Genomic DNA, 18646 nt, shown 5'->3' on the forward strand with positions numbered 1-18646 from the left:
TAGGGGTGGCAATATGCACTCTATCTGTGGGTACCCGATCCGATTTAATCCGATCGGATAGGGTTGTCAACCCGATCCGCAACAGGTAGGATAGTATGTAGATAGAATTTTCGTGCGAGTTGGGTATGGTTGTCAATCCGATCCGCAACGAGTAAGGTAGGGTGTAATAGGGTTCTCGTGCGGGTCAGGTAAGGTTCGGGTTGAGCCTGAACCCTACCCGACCAACCCGCACCCTACATATGTATATGTCATATACTTATTTAAAAAGGTGTTTGCTACGGTACGATAATAAATTCATACGTATCGGTACAATAAAAACATAAATAAATAACAAAAAGACATGTGGATTATATTATCCATGTCAACATTTAATTTTTTTTAAAATATATATCATATCAATAATTTTACTAAAATACTCTTATAATTTAGTAAAACAAAAAAATCTTTTTATTTAATTTTAAAAAAAAAATCTAAACATTCTTTTTTATATCGAATAAAAATTATTTATTTAAATTAATTAAATTTTAAAATTCAACTAAATTTAGTTTTATAATAATTTAAAAATAACACAAAAACACTTTTAATTATTCATCAACACTAAAAAAAATTGTTCAATCTTATTGATGCTCTCTCATAAACTGATGAACCCTAGTCTCTCGTACATTCATACTAAAAAACAATACACATCTAAAACAGTAAGAAAAAGGGGGCTTCTAGTTCTGGGTTTTCTCAAAAGAACGTCTCTCACTCTCAATTCTCAGACTCACTCTCTCATCTCTCACATTGCCACTAGCCGACTAGCGTCTCTCTCGGTCTCACTCGAATCTCGTCTCCTTCACACTCGCCGGCGTCTCGTCGCCGGCGTAGAGACGCCGGCGTTTCAACGTCTCGTGGTCTTCCATGGGCTCCTTGTCGCCGGAGACAGAAGCAACTCGTCGGGTCTTCGTCGATCGTCATCTTCTGGTTTTGGGTCCTCGTCGTCCCTGAGTCGCCGTGGACCGTGGACCGTTGGTGAGTCCCTGCATCATCACTTCCCCTGTTCTGTCTTTTCCATATTTCCCTTCTTCCTGTATTTTGAGATGATGTTGAATTGCTAATCAATTAATTTGCCTTGTTGCTGATCTAAATGTTGCTGTAAATCATGAATGAAGGATTTGCTGAATTTGTTGCTGTAAGCTTAATTTGTAACTGAAAATATCATTGAGCTAATTTTTTGGTTGATGAAAAATCATCAGTGAGTTAAATTTGTTGCTGATTATTATCACTGAACCTTGATTTTGTTGATGTCTTACTGAAATAATCACCTAGTTAAATTTTTTGTTGTTGTAAATCCAAGGCATTATTGGTCAAGCTCCAAATTTGTCTGATGAAGATATAGTAGCGGACTTTGAGATCACCCCTTGGAATTCAAAGGATGCTTTGAAGAAAGGTAGCGGTGGATGGAAAAAAGTTGTTGCAGCTTTTGGGGAGGAAATCTTCCTTGAAAATGGAGAAGTCAATAGACCCATGCTTGGCCAGATTGTTTTTTCCAATCCTGATAAGTGCCAATTTCTCAATCGGTTATCAAATCTTACTCTTTTTCTTTTAGTTTACAAGAAATTTCTTAACAATTTTGCATATATCGATTGCTCAAAGCTACTTCTTTTAGTAATTTATTTTAGATCCTAGATTTTGTCAATTTTCTAAGGTTAAAGTAGGCTAAAGTTGAAGACTTTATAATTCTTAACCCATAACTAGTATTTTCAATTCAATAATTCCTAAAATGCATCATTTTTTGGATTAGTTTGTTGAATTTCTTTTGAATTTTCGTTGTGATCATGTTTTAGATTATGGGCTCCCCATATATCCTCTGGAATCTTTTGGGAAGTTGTGAAGCTGGGGCTGAAGGGATACAAGGTTATTGTTTTTGATGTCCCCTTGTTGTTCGAGGCTAAGATGGACAAGTTCACAAAGCCAATTATAGTTGTGTGGATTGATCTTGAAACACAGAGAAAGAGACTCATGGGGAGAGACAAATAAAATGAAGAGGATGCTAGGAACAGGATCAATGCTCAAATGGCCACTTGATGTGAAGAGGAATAAAGTAGATATATTGACAGATAACACTGGATCACTTGATGACTTGAATGAACAGTTTCAGAAGGTTCTAATTGAAGTGTCAAAACCCTTTACATGAACTCAGTTTTGGCTTTCGAGGAATGGAGCCTTGGTCATACGTGCTTCACTCACTTCGGTGTTGTTTTGTGTATGAAAACGGTAGAGAAAATGAAAAATTAAGCATGTCTTGTCAAAATATGTAGAGGTGAATATAGCTCACATCTTCTTATACTTTGTCTGACTGATATGAAGAAAGAGTTTATTCTCATTGTACAAAGTGTTGTATTACTTGTAACAACGTAATATCAACTTATATTTTATTTATGGATTAATTAAGTGCATTTAGAACACCCTTTTTATATTGAAAAATCAAAATTTTTAAGATATTTATTAACAAAATCCTTGTTTAGAGTTCACGCATTCTAAACTAAATGTTTAGGATGAAAATGTGCAGATGAGCCTGACTCTTTGAAAAATTGGGACCATTCTACTTGTTGAAGATTGGCTCACTATTTGTGAAAATCGTGCATTTATCTGTTGAAATGTTGTAAAGAGATAGGATCACGATAGCATAGATTGATTGTGTGATAAATGGCCCCTGAAAATCGTTACTGAAAGTACTACAACTTATTGGTTCATCAGAATTTATTAAAAAAATCTATAAACATTAGTTGGGTACATCATTCATGATTCATCAAACGGCTGCCCCTTCATGGATTCCCTCTAATCTTCAATGGCTTTGATAATTATAACACACATTGTATCAAGATATTTGCATATCCACCATCATTATATTCATTCATCCTTTTCATAAGATTATTATTAGTATATATGCTGATCAAAACTCATAAGCCTATAACAAAAGTATCTAATGATCACTCCTCCAGCATTTATATATTGTTAATATATTATGCCACAGATTTGGTTCATAAAATTAAAGCCACCTGATTAGCAAATACTTGTAACCTGAGTCATTAGGGTAGCACCATGAATTTATGGTTGATGGACCCTAATAATATATCATTTTTTTTTTGGGGGGGGGGGTGTATTCAGTGGCAGCTCTGCAATCATGGTCGGAAAAAAAATGAATGGTGATGAAGGCCTTAAGACAGATAATAAGATTTCACAAAAGTTTTTATTTTATGCAAAGGAACCATCTATGCTACTCTACAATCACATATACCAGTTTTTCACATTCTAAGAAAATTTGAAAACGTGAAAACAGAATCATATATTTTAAAGTGATCATGATTAATTACCTTAATCCTATCAGAAAAGGAAAATTAAAACAAAAGCTAGGAATTGAATCATGATATCGGTCCCTATAAAATAAATAGTAGTTGGCAGCTAGCAAGCGACGACCCCACAACGGTCCACGATCCACAGCGACTCGACGATGGCGAGGACCCGAAATCAGAAGACGACGAGCGACAACAACCCGACAAGTTGTTTCTGTTGCCTGCGATGAGGAGCCCAAGGAATGCCGCGAGACGTGGAAACGCCGGTGAGGAGACGAGACGAACGACGAAATGCCGGCGAGTGTGAAGGAGACGAGACTCGAATGAGACCGAAAGAGACGCCAGTCGGCTAGTGACGGTGAGAGAGAAGAGAGAGTTTGAGTATGAGAATTGAGAGTGAGAGACGTTCGAGAGTTGAAGGTGAGATAAGAAAACCCAGAACATGAAGCTCTTTTTTTTTTTTTTTAGTTTTTTAGATGTTTATTTTTTTTACTATGAATGTATGAGATATTAGGGTTCATGAGGAAGTATTAATAAAATTGAAAATTTTCTTTTAGTGTGATGAATAACTAAAGATGCTTTTGTTTTATTTTTTGAATTATTTAAAATTTAAAATTATAAATCTAAAGTTAGTTGAATTTTAAAATTTGATTAATTTAAATAGATTATTTTTGTTTGATATAAAAAAGGAATATTTAGATTTTTTTTGTAAAATTAAATAAAAAGATTTTTTTGTTTAATTAAATTATAAGGGTATTTTAGTAAAATTATTGATATGATATATATTTAAAAAAAAATTAAATGTTGACATAGATAATATAATCCACATGTCTTTTTGTTATTTATTTATGTTTTTATTGTACCGATACGTATGAATTTATTATCGTACCGTAGCAAATACCATTTAAAAATATGTTTTAAATAGATGTTGAACCAAAGACCTCTCACTAAATGCAAAAGATCCTTAGTCATTAAGAGAAGATCATTAATTGATAATTTAATATTTTTTTACATAGAAATCAATTTTATTTTAAATTATGATCGAGTTATATAATAATGTTGCATCTTTTTTGTAACCCGCGAGTAAGGTTAGATACTCACGAATTAAGAATGAATAGGATTAGAGTTGGGATATTCTCAACCTGCGAATAAAGTAAGGTTAAATTTATATAAAAATTTCAATTCACAAATAAAATTAAGATTGAATCCAAATCCTACTTTATCCTAACTATTGCCACCACTGGGTGTGTTATGGAAGGATTGAAGTTACTATTGTACAACTAAAATAAATGTTTTGGGTCAAGTTAATATTTCTTATTTGGGCTGAAAAAGAAGGTCCATTATTAGATGTTAAAAGCCTCAAAGGAAGGTGGAGATTTAGGAATTGATATTTTACATGTAAATTTTGGTTGAATGACATTTATGGATTAGATTAAGAAAAAAAATTGGGGGCAAATCACATAAATTATTCATTAGGATTTATAATATGCGTAAATGTCCTAAATGTAAAGAGTAAATGTGACTGCCTTAAATTTATGTAAATTGAATCTATATAATTTGATTTACCTTCATTTTATGTAAATCAAAGTAAGTTAATTTGATTTACTTTGATTTCATGTAAATCGAAGTCATTACATTCGATTTATTAGCAATACTTATAATTCGAATCATATTAATTTGATTTAATCATACGCCTATAATTCGAATTTTGTTGATCAATTTACGTGGGAATTCTTAATGCATGTAATTCGAATCAATATGATTCGATTTACACATAAAACCTAATCATGATAAATCGAAGATAGTAGATTCGATTTACTAGCAAAGTAATGCATGTGATTAAATCGAATTGACTTAATTCAATTTACATAAGGACCGTGTGCTATATAAATAGGATCATAACATAGAGTGTTGAATAGAGGTAAATTCACAATGGCTAGTGAAGAGAATTTTCTAGTTCGTGTACGCTACAAAGACACGATTAAGAAGAAAATATGAGCGGATATAAAATTTATTGATAAGGATCCGTTGAGTGTCTTTATCAGACCTTCTACGAGCCTTGTTAATTTTCAGAACCACCATACTACAGAAATTGGGATTGCATGGAATGAAACGGATAGATAAATTATATTATAGAATTCTGATTTCTGTTGTTCGTGATGGGATGAAGTACGACTCGTTTGTAATAGACAGTGATGAGGATCTGCAAGTTTTATTTTACTGTTGTCACCAGTTTTCGAAGGTGAGAATTCCTGAACTATTGGCCAAGTTGTGGATATGGTCTCTAGCTCAGGAGGATCGAACCGGAATCATCAATAAGTAGAAATGGCAGCAGCCTCTAGTTCAACACCTGTTGTTGCATCTTCATCTATGCCTGTATTAGCATCTGCGGGAGACTTGGTGGCATCTCCTTCTTTCGCAGCTGATTTACACCCAGGTGAGATTGCAGAAATAGGTGCTAACATGAATATTCCTGTTATGTTCCCAAATTCTGGAAAGATTGGAGAACCAGATGCGGTGGAAGACATGCTAGGGGATAATGATGATATCGAGCCCGCCATGATTGACGATGACAGCAATGATGACATAGGGAGGAGTATTTCTGTTGGGGCTGGTGGAGAATCGAGCTCGGGAACTCAACAGTACCCACCGTACTTTTTCGACTCTAGACTTAGATGCCATGAGATAGCAGGGGTTCCCGGATGTAGAATCTGGTTTTAGGGCCAGAAATTCACAAGACACTGCAGGTCTAGCTGAGTTCCAAGTCGGTTAGCAGTTTCAGAATAAAGAAAAAGTTGTCCTATGTGTGAAGACTTATAGCATCCGCTGTGGGGTTGAGTACAAAGTGCTGGAATCAGACCATACCAAGTACTACAAAAAGTGTAAGGAGTTTGAAAACAGCTGCAAATGGTTGATTTGGATCACTCTACGGTAGTGGAAGGGTATCTGGGAGGTCAGACGGTATAACGGACCTCATACACGTTTGGCTACCTCGATCTCCAGTGATCACAGGAAGCTTGATTATCATGTGATATCTGCTTTTATCTTTCCTATGATCAGAGCTGATGCGGCTGTGTCCATCAAAATTCTGCAGAATGCGATGGAGGCACATTTTGGGGTTACACCTACATACAAGAGGGTGTGGTTGGCTAAGCAGAAAGTCGTCATGTAGATATATGGGATTGGGAGGAGGCTTATAATGGTTGCTAAGGTGGGTACTTAGTGTGCAGATAACGATGCCAGGTAGTATTTCAGTTCTAAAGATGAGTCATGTGCAAGTTGGAGGCCATGTTGACGGGTCATCAACGTTTTTCACCGACTTTTTTGGTCGTTCCCATCGTGCATCGAGGCATTCAAGTACTGTAAGTCATTGGTCAGTGTTGACGAAACTCACTTGTATGACAAATATGGGAAAACTTTGCTGGTTGCGATTGCTCAGGATGGAAATTATAATATTGTTCCCATTGCTTTTGCCTTAGTGGAGGGTGAAAATGCGGAGTCATGGTCATTTTTCTATCTCACTTACGGCAACATGTGACTCCTCAGCCTGACATTCTCGTGATATCGGATAGGCACAACAGAATCAAGGCCTCCTTGAAGGCACGTGATGGTGGATGGCTTCCGCCAGTTGCTTATCGTGCATTCTGTATTAGACACGTTGCAGTGAATTTCGTGCTGAGTTTTAAGGGAAAGGATGCCAAGAGGTTTCTAGTCAATGCTTCTTATGCGAAAATTGAGGTCGAGTTTGATTATTGGTTTGACATCTTCTAGACTGAAGACCCATCAATGTGTAACTGGGCCAATAGGATGGAAAGTATGCGTCTCAGGCTGCCACTGCTCGACAAATGCATTGAATAGCGGCTCATCCAACCTAAATCAGTGGTCGCTTAGCCTCGCGAGATGGGCTAAGCCAGCTATCTACAGGTACAGTATGATCCTGTCATCTAGGGACATACCATACTGCCTCCTCATGTTGGTGATACATCAGTGGGGCTGCACGACGATGAAACAAATTCTTTTAGAACCATGACAATTAACAAACCAATTCACCAAAAGGCCATTAAATAATGCAAACCCTTTTTAAGAAAATCATATCCAAGTTATATAAAAAATCACCTAAAGCGGACAATTCTATTAAAAATAAATTTTAATATAAACCAAGGTTGTAAGAACCGGATCGATCATTAAACCGGTTAAGTGACTAATTCAATAGTTCAATGGTCCAACCGAAGTCGAACCTTGGTTGAACCAAATTAATTAAATACACACTAAAATTATATAAAAATTCAATATATAATTTCAAATATACCAAATTTTCCTTGCTCTCCCTGTACCTGTTCCTCTAAAGGCTTCTTTTTTACTAAATTAATTGGCTAAGCTACATGCACAACTAAAGTTTCCTGTTTTATTTTAATTAAAGTTTTAAAACCAGATCAACAGATACTATGGAAAAAAGAAAACTGCATATCTAATTGAAACAAAATTCTCACGTTTCTACAATGACTTAAAATCCAAAAAGAATAAGAATATATAACTGATAATACCTCGGATCTAAATCTGACATGCTTAATCAGAACTAGTTAAAATATTAACACTCTATAACAGCATGAGTTTGAGAAGTTTGAAAAAGTTGCTGACTAAACTAATATAACAGTCTCATTTATGATGTTTAAGTATTATGTTAATTTTCTAAAGATCCACTTTGTGTTATGACATGTCTTTTTTATTTTGAACGTTTAAACAACATCTATACTTTGTAGAAACATAAAATCTATGATCCACCAATTTAATCTTTTTGATTTCAGCAATAACAACTATATCGCCATAAGCCAATTAACACAGCAGTGTGGGCAGTGCCGATAAATCGCAACTTGCAAGGCATCTGTATGTACCTTTTCAATATTCTCGATCATGACACCCTTAACTTCAGAGACTTGGTTCTGTACCTTGGCAAGCTTGCTTATCTCCTCAGGGTGATTGATGCAGTATTGCATATGCTCCTTCAATTTCAGCTTACACCATCCAAACAAAACAAAAACAACACAATTTACACAAATTCAAACAAATCAACCTCCATAATCAATTAGTCTCAATTCTCACAACAATACAAAACACAAAATTATCCAAACTCAGAAAATAACAAACATATATTAACAAAATTTATCACTAAACAAAATCAAAACGCATAAAAATAACAAACATAATGTTCTACAAAAAAAAAAAATCAAAATTAACATATATTTTTATTCTATGAAGCGAATTTAACTTAGAAAATTATTTTGTGATTGCATCTTCCAAATTAGAAAATCAGAAACTAACAAAATTAACCATAAACAAAATTAACTCAAACAAGCAGCAGCAGTTCAGAATATTAATCCCAGCAACTCAGAACCACAAAGTCAGTATTATAGTAACTCAGTAACTCAAAATAGTAAACCCGTCAACTCAAAATCACATAATCAGTGTTATTAAAAAATTGAAAACAAGTAAAAATAAACTGAAGTACCGGCAGCAAGGGAGAAAGGAAGTGACGTCGACGACGGAATCGGAAGTGACAGTGACGGAGAAGGGAAGTGAGCTCAAACAGAAAGAGCCAGAGAGAGAGAGAGCTCGAACAAGGAAGTGAGCTCGGACAGAGAGACAGTGAGCTTGGACAGACAACGACCGATGGACCCATCAATCCTTTGCGACGGCGACGCCAGGAGCTCAACGCAGCCCTTCGTGCGACGGCCAGGAAAGGAGGAACGTCGAGAAGATGGTCGAGCAGACTTTTTCACCGACGACGATGGCACCCACGGCAAGGAGAAGGGTTCGGCGACGAGTGTGAGTGATGGGTTTCGGATGAAGGCTAGTGGGTGGTGGGCTGGTGGTTGTTGGAAATTCAAAGAAAAGAGAGGGAGTGAGGGGATCAGGGGACAAATTAGGATTTTTTGAGTGAGAGAAGAAAAAAAGGAAGGGGGTTAGGTTTGATATTTCAGCTTCAGCTATTTAATTTTTTTTAAAAGTATCAAAACGATGCCGTTTTGGTGAATTTTGGAAACAAATACTTTTCAAAATTTGACCGGTTTGGCAGTTAACTGCCGATTCGACTGTTTTTTCAACACAATTTTAGGAGTGGACCGGACCGGCCAAATGACTGATTTTCAGTTAACTCGGTTAAACCAGCCGGTCCGGTCCGATTTTTAGAACCTTGATGTAAACTATATTGCAACCTTAGACATATAATCTAACGTTCAATAATTTAATTAAATTGCATTAAATCAAATTAAATTAAATTCTAACGGTACATAGTTAATCTAATATTCAATACGTAAATTATAAAATTAGACTAAATTAAATTACATTAGTTTAAAGTCTAACCTTTAAGGATTAAATTAAATTAATTTAAAATAAATTAAACTAATTTAAATTAATTTTAAACAAATTAAATTTTTACTAAATTAATTTTAAATAAATTAAAATTAACTTAAATTACTGGCCTGTTAATCTAACATTTAAGAATTAAATTAAATTTAAAAAACTTAAAGCAAATTAAATTATTGCCCAACTTCTACTGCCTATTTAATCTAACATTCGAAACCTAAACTAGATTTACCTAAACTTCCAAAAAATTTAAACCTAGTTAATCACTACTATCACTTCTCCACCTTGCATTTGTACTCTAACTACCATTTGTAGTTTAAAAATCTTAATAACACATATAATGAAATTCTAACACATATAATGAAATTCTAAGCGACTTAACATCATAAACAATTATTTATTTAAAAAAAAAAATTATTCACTAGCCTCTTCATGAATAGAACTAGCAATATGGACAACGCCATCCAACCGATAGATATGATTCGAGTCATCTTTCACATTTTGAATGTTGTGGATTTTTTTTACTATGGTTTAATTCGAATTCAATCCATTCGAATTACTACGAGTACAAACCATGGGTTTAATTCGAAGCATATGGTTTTGATTTACTATGAGTGGATTTTAAACATTACTAAATCGAAGCTAGTAAATTTAATTTACGTATAAATCTAGTAGTTTAAATCTACTTGATTTAATTTACCACTGTAACGATTAAATTGAATTTAATCAATTCAATTTTTACATATAATTGTGAATCAAGAAATTTATGTAACATTTCTTTTTTAGGAGATTTATATAATATTGATTGTGATTTAGTTTCTTTACGTTATTTGCCCACTAATTTATTTTTTTTTGAAGCAAATTGAAGCACTTGGAGAACGAAACATATTGGTTATTGGATATACATGTATGTAAGAATTGTGAATTTTTTATAACATTCACTAATAAAATATGTAAAGATCTATATGAAAAAAATTATATATTTATGTATAAATATATATGTTATTTAATTTATTTTTTAATATATATTTTGTATTTTAATATATATTTTATATTAATAACTAATTTGATAATTAATTTTTAGTTTATAGAGAATTTGATTGTAAAATATAAATTTAATTTTGATATGTTATTTATGAAAATAATTTTATACAATTCTTTTATAAAATTTATATATTTAGAGAAATTTTTAAGTAATAAATTTAAAAAATAATTAATTTTATTGATATACAATACACAATTAATCATCTTACACTGATTGATAATTGAAATTGAATTTATAAAGTATTATCTATCCAATAAAAATGATAGAAATTGTTAACTCTTGTTATTTGCATGTAGGTGTGTTTGGTTCAATAATTTTTGCCAAGAATGAAAATAAAATAAAAAATAGAAAAAAAAGAACATAAGCTCTCAAACTAATTTTAAATGAATGATATCATGAAACATTGCACTAATAATGTATCGAAATTGACATGAAAGGATCGAACATAGAAGATATCCTATTATTTATTTATTCTTTTACATAAAATATGTTTATTTATGTAATTTTTTTTAGGTTAAGAGTAAAACTCAAATTGATATTTCTAAATGAGAAAGAGAAATTAATTGAAAAAAAAAATTATACTATTTGAGTTATAATTATATTTAGATTGAAATAAAATAAAACATAAAAAAATTATTTTTTTAATTGTTGATATTGGAAGAAAAAGAAAAAACAATCTTATTAGAAAACCAATTAAAGTGTAGTCAACTTAAAACTAACTAATTAAAATATAAATTCGTTATAACAAAAAATATCTACTATCCTAATTTTTTTAAATTTTAAAATTAAAAATAAAAATTAATTAAATCCAAAATAATTATATCCTAATTATATCCTAATTGATTTTTAGACTTTTTCAAAAGATATAAAAAAAAATAATTTAAAGATAAAAGATCACACTTTATTTTCTAAAATAAAATTCAAATGGATCCAAATCCCTAATTTACTTTACTGTAGTCATGAAAAAAGCGTAGGTCATCAAGCATCATCATTCCCAAATTGAAGAACTCGAATCGTCTAGTAACTTAACAGGTGAGAGAATCTTCTTCCCAATTTGATCCATCCCTTATTTTCTTCAACCAAAAACCCTTTTTTCAATTTATCTCTACAATCGAAGAATCCGTATAGCATTTCATTGAATTGAATTGAACTTGTTCAGTGTAACTCCTTGTCCTTCTCCCACCACAAAGATACAATCTTTATGCTCTCTTTCTCCCCTGCAATTCCCTTTTTGTGATGAATTTCTTCTACACTTGGGGTTGCTTTTGATTTAGGGATTGTGTATTTGGTTGTGGTCTCAATAGTTTTTGGGAGCTTCTGATTGAAGAGACTCTTTTTATCTTGTTTGGATTGTAAAGTAAGCTACCCTTTCAGCTGAAGTTTTGATCTTTGGGAAATTGCAAGAGTGTGGCTGGAAAAGTTAGGAGCTCTGGTAAATGGGGAAGCCTTTGTTCTATGAGATCTTGGAGAAGCCAGCAACTAGTTGCATCATAGGAATATGCAGTGCTATTTGGTTCTACATACGGAAGAAGAATATTGGATACTCACATGTTGGTCTGAGCTATGAGACTGTCATTGAAGGGCATTATTGGAGGATCATCACCTCTGCATTCTCCCATATAAGGGTTATTCATCTTGTTTTTAACATGATTGAACTTTGGTTTCTTGGGGGGGCGGTAGAGGAATTAGGGCACTTGGGTCTTGGTGTTGAATACTATTTGCAATACACACTTGTATTGGTTGTTTTATCAGGGTTGCTGGTTCTTGGAATGTACCACATATTGATTCAGAGATTTAAACTGGAGTATTTTCGCCGAATTCCAGCTGTTGGTTATTCGTGTGTTGTATTCGGGTGGCTGACAATTCTTGCTGTTAAGCAGCCTTCCTCCAAGTTGGATATCTTTCGATTCTTTTTGCTTCCAATCAGTTTCGCACCGTTTGAGTCGCTTGTTTTTACTTCGATTATTGACCCTCGGGCAGGTTTCCTTGGCCATTTATCAGGAATTGTGATTGGATATGCTATAGCATCGGGTTTGATTCATGGTATGAACAATTACTGGGCACTCTCCTTGTTGGGTTGGATCATACTTGTCTTCATCTTGAGCTTGAAGACATCTGGTGCTGTTGACTTCAACTTCCTTGAGATCGAATCCGTGACTGATCCATCCTTATCGTCGGTACGGTTTTTGGGATCAGACAAAAATCACTACCTTAACTACCATTTGTAGTTTAAAAATCTTAATAACGCATATAATGAAATTTTTAGAGGCTTAACATCACAAACAATTATTTATTTTTCAAAGAAATTAAATTTTCATTCACTAACTTCTTTGGATGGAATCAGCAATATAGACAATGTCATCTAACTAATAAATACGATTTGGGTAGTCTTCTATTTCCACGGTTTGAATGTTGTGATTTTTTTGGGTGGAGGGAGGATTTGGTGAAATGTAATTCAAAACGTGAGTTCGAATTGCTTATATATGTATTTATATACTAAATCAAAGCTAATGAATTTGATTTACCACTAGTATACGTTGCATGTAAATTGAATTCACTCAAATCAGTTTACTAGAGACACAAATCATGGATCTAATTTAAAACATATGGTTTCGATTCATTATGGGTGGATTTCAAACATTATTAAATCAAAACTAAAAGATTTGGTTTACATATAAATCTAGTAGTTTGAATTTATTTGATTCGATTTGTCACTATAATGACTAAATTAAATTTAGTCAATTTAATTTATATATAATTGTGAATCAAGACATGCATGTAATATTTCTTCTTTTAGAAAATTCATGTAAAATTGATTGTGATCTAGTTTCTTACTTTCTTTACATCATTTGTCCACAAATTTATTTGTTTGAAGCAAACTAAAGCACTTGGAGAACAAAACATATTGGTTATTGGATATACACATGATGAATATAAGAATTGAGAATTTTTTTATAACACTCACTAATAAAATATGTAAAAATTTATATGAAAAAAATCTATGTATTTATGTATAAATACATATATTATTTAATTTATTTTTAATATATATTTTATATTTTAATGTATATTTTATATTGATAATTAATTTGGTAATTAATTTTTAAGACAATTTACTGAAATAAATTATTTGGAGAAGAATTTTACCCAAATACAATTTTTGAAATGGCAAGACACAAATGCAATTTTTCATATCTCTATAGAAACTGTTATTGGTAGTAGCGGTTTATAGAAAAAAGTAAATCGCTACTGGCAACTACGGTTTATGTGGGTTAGCGTTTTACACATAAACTACTATAGGCAGCAACAATTTCTGTTGAATGTGGCATGTGCTGTAGCGGTTTATGTGTTGGGTGGCGTGAACGTAAACTGCTGGAGGCAGTAGCGGTTTATGTTGAGTATTTGTGTGTGGTGGTTGGCTATATATACCTCTCCAAGGTTTTGAGGTAGAAGAGGAGTGCCATTTCTCACAAATGGATGGTGAGGAGAGTTTTCTGGCTCTAGTGCATTGCTCTGGAAAAATTCAAAACAGCAAAAGGCACGGTGTTAAATTTATGGATAGGGAACCGCTTAGTGTTTTTATCCGGTCGTCGAGTACGTTGACAGAGATTAAACAGAGCATATTACAGAAGCTGGTGTGTGTGGGGGACAGAGTGGGTAAAAAAATTGTTCTACAAAATTTTCATTGTCGTTGTGTCAGCCGGTGTGAAGTATGAGACATTTGTGATAGGGTCCGATGAAGACATGCATGTCTTGTTTCATTGTCGGCGGAGTTTTGCAGAGGTTAGAATACCGAGTTGTTTGCGAAGTTAGAAGATGGCGTCGACAGCTCTGAGCTTCGGCGCCGAATCCCCAGTCGACGACGATGGGTGGTGTCTCGACGTCGATGCCTGTGGTAGCACATTCAGGTCCGATCCCCGATCCTCCATGTGTTGCGGTTGGTACTGATGGTGTGCCTCATGGTGTTCCTGATTTTGAAGTTGAGGCCGGACCGGATCGAGTTGAGAATGCAATGTGGGACGATGATTCGGACGATGAGTTGGTCGACATTGTTGGGGACAGTGATGATGATATTCCGAGCAATACACATACACCCCATGGAGCTTCGGGTTTCGGCACACAACAGTATCCTCCACACTTGACAACCTTGAACTTGGAAGCCATCGACCAACAGCGAAACGTAGAGGCAACCTTTGCAGGTCAGGGTCTGCATGATGCGACTACTCTGACGGAATTTCAGATTGGTCAATCTTTCCAAAGTAAAGAGAAAGTTGTGCTGAGTGTAAAAATTACAGCATCTGGCGTGGAGTTGAGTACATGGTGATGGAGTCAGACCATCTCAAATACCACGGGAGATGCAAGGAGTTTGGAAAAGGGTGCACGTGGATGATTCGTATCACGCTGTGGTAAAGGAAGAGCACCTGGGAAGTTAGGAGGTACAACAGACCGCAGACGTATGTGGCCACATCGATATCGAGCGACCACAAACAGCTTGATTATCATGTCATATGTGCAAGGATCTTTCCGTTGGTCAGAGTCAATGCCTCGGTTACGATTAAGGTGTTGCAGGAAGCAATGGAGGCAACCTATGGTTTCAGGCCTAACTATAGGAAGGTATGGATAGCGAAGCAGATGGCAGTAGCACAGATCTACGACGACTGGGAAGAGTCTTATGGTGAGCTGCCCCGTTGGATCCTTGGGGTGACATCCACCATGGAGGGTACGATTGCTCTGCTGAAGACTTCTCCGGTTAGAGTGGGTGATTAGGTTGATGAATCAATAGTCTACTTTTATCGTCTTTTCTAGACATTTCCTCCATGTATTAAGGCTTTCTGACACTATAAGCCGCTAGTCAGCATCGACGGTACGCACTTGTTGGCAAGTATGAAGGGACTTTGTTGTTGGCTATTGCTCAAGACGGGAACTCAAACATCTTGCCTGTTGCATTTACACTTGTGGAAGGAAAAAATGCAGAGTCTTAGGCATACTTTCTATCCAACCTGAGAAGATATGCGACTCCACAACCAGGTATTCTGGTGATATCTGACAGGCACAATGGCATCAAGGTTGCACTAGAGGCACCTGATAGTGGTTGGCGACCTCCCCATGCTTATCGGGCATTTTGCATTCGGCATGTTGCCGCAAATTTTGCTCTCAGCTTCAAAGGGCATGTTGCAAGGTGGTTGCTGGTAAACGTTGCTTATACGAAGACAGAGGCTAAATTTGATTATTGGTTTGATATAATGAGGACAGAAAATCCAGCTATGTGTGATTGGGCAAACAGGATGGAGTACGAGAGGTGGACACAGCACAAGGATGGTGGTAGACAATATGGTCACATGACGACCAACATATCTGAGTGTGTCAACTTTGTTTTGAAGGGCACCAGGAATCTACCAGTGACGTCATTAGTGAAGTCGACATATCTACGGCTTGCAGAGTTGTTTGTTATCCGAGGTCAGACGGCAGAGGCACAGCTTGGATCTAGGCACCGGTTTTGCCAGGCGCTTGTGAAAGCCATTGAGCATAACTTGAGGGATTTAAGGTGCTTCACGATGACAATGTTCGACAGGCATCAATCTGAGTATACCGCAGCAGAGACTACTCCTATAGGTAACTTCTCGTTGGGTATCTATCAAATTTCTCTTAGAGATTGTACCTGCGATTGTGGCCACTTTTAGGCCTTGCACTACCCCTGTTTCCATGCAATCGCATGCTGTGCTCAGTCGCGGCTAGATTCGGCCACATATGTTGATGAAGTTTACAGCATGTCTGAGGTATTCAAGGTGTACCAGATGGACTTTGCATCTTGTATTCCAGGGGGGCTTTAGCCGCCATATGACGGACCAACTGTCATCCCTGATCCTAACATACGACGGGCTAGAGAAGGGCGACCACGATCCACCCGCATTCGCAATAACATGGATAAAGGTGGCTCTAGTAGACCGAAGCGATGTGGCCTATACAGGCAGCCCGGCCACACTCGTAGGAATTGCCCTCAGCGAGGTTCAACGGTTGGGTCCTAGGATTAGATGTTTTATTCACGTTGTATTAGGTTATGTAGTAGTTGTTGTTCATCTTGGTTATTAGTTGTACTATCTTAAATGTTATGAGTTCGCATTAGTACGTTGTTATTTTGTAACGGTTTATTTGTTTTAGGTAATGCATTAGAACTTTCTTATCTTGTATTGATGTATTTGTACTTCCTCAAAACTAAAAACAGTTGAAGAAGCATGCAACAGATTTATAAAACCAACCATAGATACTTAAAGAAAGATAAGGTCATACAGTCATACCTAATAAGTTTGGAACATAACTCCCAAAATAAACATGAAGTCATACAATGCTGGAAATAAATAAATAAGATACGTGGAATGGAACTACTAAAACAATCACAAAGACAATGATCTACTCGTGACCATCATCCTGAACATCGTCCCCGAATGCACGGAGTAGATGAGAACCTGTGCCACATAGAGGAGGACGCCTCACTCTAGTAGGTCGGTGGGGCTCCTGTACAACATCGTCAGCCAAACGGTCCGCTCCAAATGCAGACTGGAGCGTCCCTCCCATGGTGGACCAAGTGTCATATGGGCTACCTGCAGACTTGTTCAAGTCCACCACGTACTATCCCTGATAGTCCGGTGCCTAATAGTCTAGTGCCTGGATCTGGATATCTGGCATTTGTGGATGGTAAGCTGGGGAATCAGGCTGGATATCTGGCATCTGCGGATGGTAATTAGGTGCATCAACCTGGACTTGGGACTGGCCGTCATCCTCCCGTATGATGGCCGTAAACTCTGCGTAGAACTGTGAACTACCCATATGATGGTTATGTCCATTGTCATCGTAGTCGTACCGAGACTAGCATACAGCCATACATCTGTGCACTATCATGGAATGCCTGAGAGCTGCATCCAGCCGTGAATGTTCCGCCCCCAGCCCCAGTCATTGTGTCTGCGCTAATTCCACCACCAATATGGGTACCACCCCAGCCCCCCTACGTATAGTACTGGCCCGACTAACATGGTGCTCACCAATACCTTCGCCGTCTCCACTTGCATCATCCTCTTGTTGTCCTGCATCATATCATCTAACCATCGCCACTCTCGACCTGTGTCCTGGGTACCAATACGACGGCACCTCTCGACACGCCTGTTGTCTAGCATGTCGGGTAACTATGATCTTCGTGGCGCCTGTGACGACCCTCTCTGAAAGGTCTCTGCCGGTATCTCCACATGCTTGGGATCCGCGAATGCGACTCCCAGAGAAAGGACCCAGTGCGCCTCGCAGAGGCACCAATCTAAGAACTCAGCGGAGGGGCCTAGATCAGGCACTCTATCAATAGCAAGGAGGAAATCAAGTTTGTTCTGACAGTGGAAATGCCAGACCTGATAGTAATAGAGGAATCACCTATCTCCGCCCCTCCCGTCCTTAGCATGCAGCTAGTCTATGTTCAAAGCCCTCTCAGGAACATGCTGCACCTCGCCAAGTTGTGGGACCACCCTATCAACTTGATGCCACTCAATGATGGCAAAATATATCAAACTGATAACCGCTCGCCATAACCGACAATGCTCCTCCATAAGTATCTCAGGATGAACCACAGCAAGTACGTCGAGGGCAGAGTATGACTCCCATACAATCTGCAAAATTTAACATCCTCAAATGTTATAATAGAATGTATATATATATAGTTAGAATGATGAACCTCAACTAATGAAACCAACCACAGACATGATACTTACATCTCGAGCGGTCAATCAATCTAACGCAAGGCGATAGTTTATAACCCTTTGCTCATTGCCATCGTTTGGTGGTAAGTATGCGGCCCACCTGAACGATAGTAATTGGTTATAAAATGAAGGAATTACACGACATATCATATTTTTTAAGCTTCAAA

At 36.2% G+C, this 18646-nt stretch overlaps 1 protein-coding gene, 1 long non-coding RNA gene and 1 pseudogene across 3 annotated transcripts; 2 read left to right on the forward strand and 1 right to left on the reverse strand.

Moving 5' to 3' along the window:
* Positions 1 to 597: 597 nt before the first annotated feature.
* On the forward strand, positions 598 to 2433 carry LOC107628979 (uncharacterized). The gene is made up of 3 exons (XM_088508949.1): positions 598 to 1011; positions 1337 to 1559; positions 1827 to 2433. The coding sequence occupies exons 1-3, from the start codon at positions 624 to 626 to the stop codon at positions 2017 to 2019; spliced, it is 804 nt and encodes a 267-aa protein (XP_088365075.1). The 5' UTR covers positions 598 to 623; the 3' UTR covers positions 2020 to 2433.
* A 2716-nt stretch (positions 2434 to 5149) lies between these two features.
* Positions 5150 to 9275, reverse strand: LOC110269911 (uncharacterized). The gene is made up of 3 exons (XR_002358752.2): positions 8842 to 9275; positions 8228 to 8347; positions 5150 to 7328 (listed from the first exon to the last, which is right to left on the reverse strand). It is a non-coding gene; the product is annotated as an uncharacterized LOC110269911 (long non-coding RNA).
* Positions 9276 to 11704: 2429 nt separating this feature from the next.
* Positions 11705 to 13249, forward strand: LOC107628978 (RHOMBOID-like protein 13 pseudogene; annotated as a pseudogene). The gene is made up of 2 exons (XR_015907558.1): positions 11705 to 11775; positions 12118 to 13249. The product of XR_015907558.1 is annotated as an RHOMBOID-like protein 13 pseudogene (transcript).
* The last annotated feature ends 5397 nt before the right edge of the window (positions 13250 to 18646 follow it).

Source organism: Arachis ipaensis, chromosome B3, assembly GCF_059453495.1.
Source record: "Arachis ipaensis isolate K30076 ecotype BB chromosome B3, ASM5945349v1, whole genome shotgun sequence".
NCBI lineage: Eukaryota > Viridiplantae > Streptophyta > Magnoliopsida > Fabales > Fabaceae > Arachis > Arachis ipaensis.

Excerpts from the sequence above, each read along its gene's own strand:
- LOC107628979 (XM_088508949.1), top strand. The coding sequence starts at position 624 with ATGCTCTCTCATAAACTGATGAACCCTAGTCTCTCGTACATTCATACT. Across the intron at positions 1,012-1,336 it reads CCGTGGACCGTGGACCGTTG|GCATTATTGGTCAAGCTCCA; the intron begins GTGAGTCCCTGC and ends TGTAAATCCAAG. Across the intron at positions 1,560-1,826 it reads AAGTGCCAATTTCTCAATCG|ATTATGGGCTCCCCATATAT; the intron begins GTTATCAAATCT and ends ATCATGTTTTAG.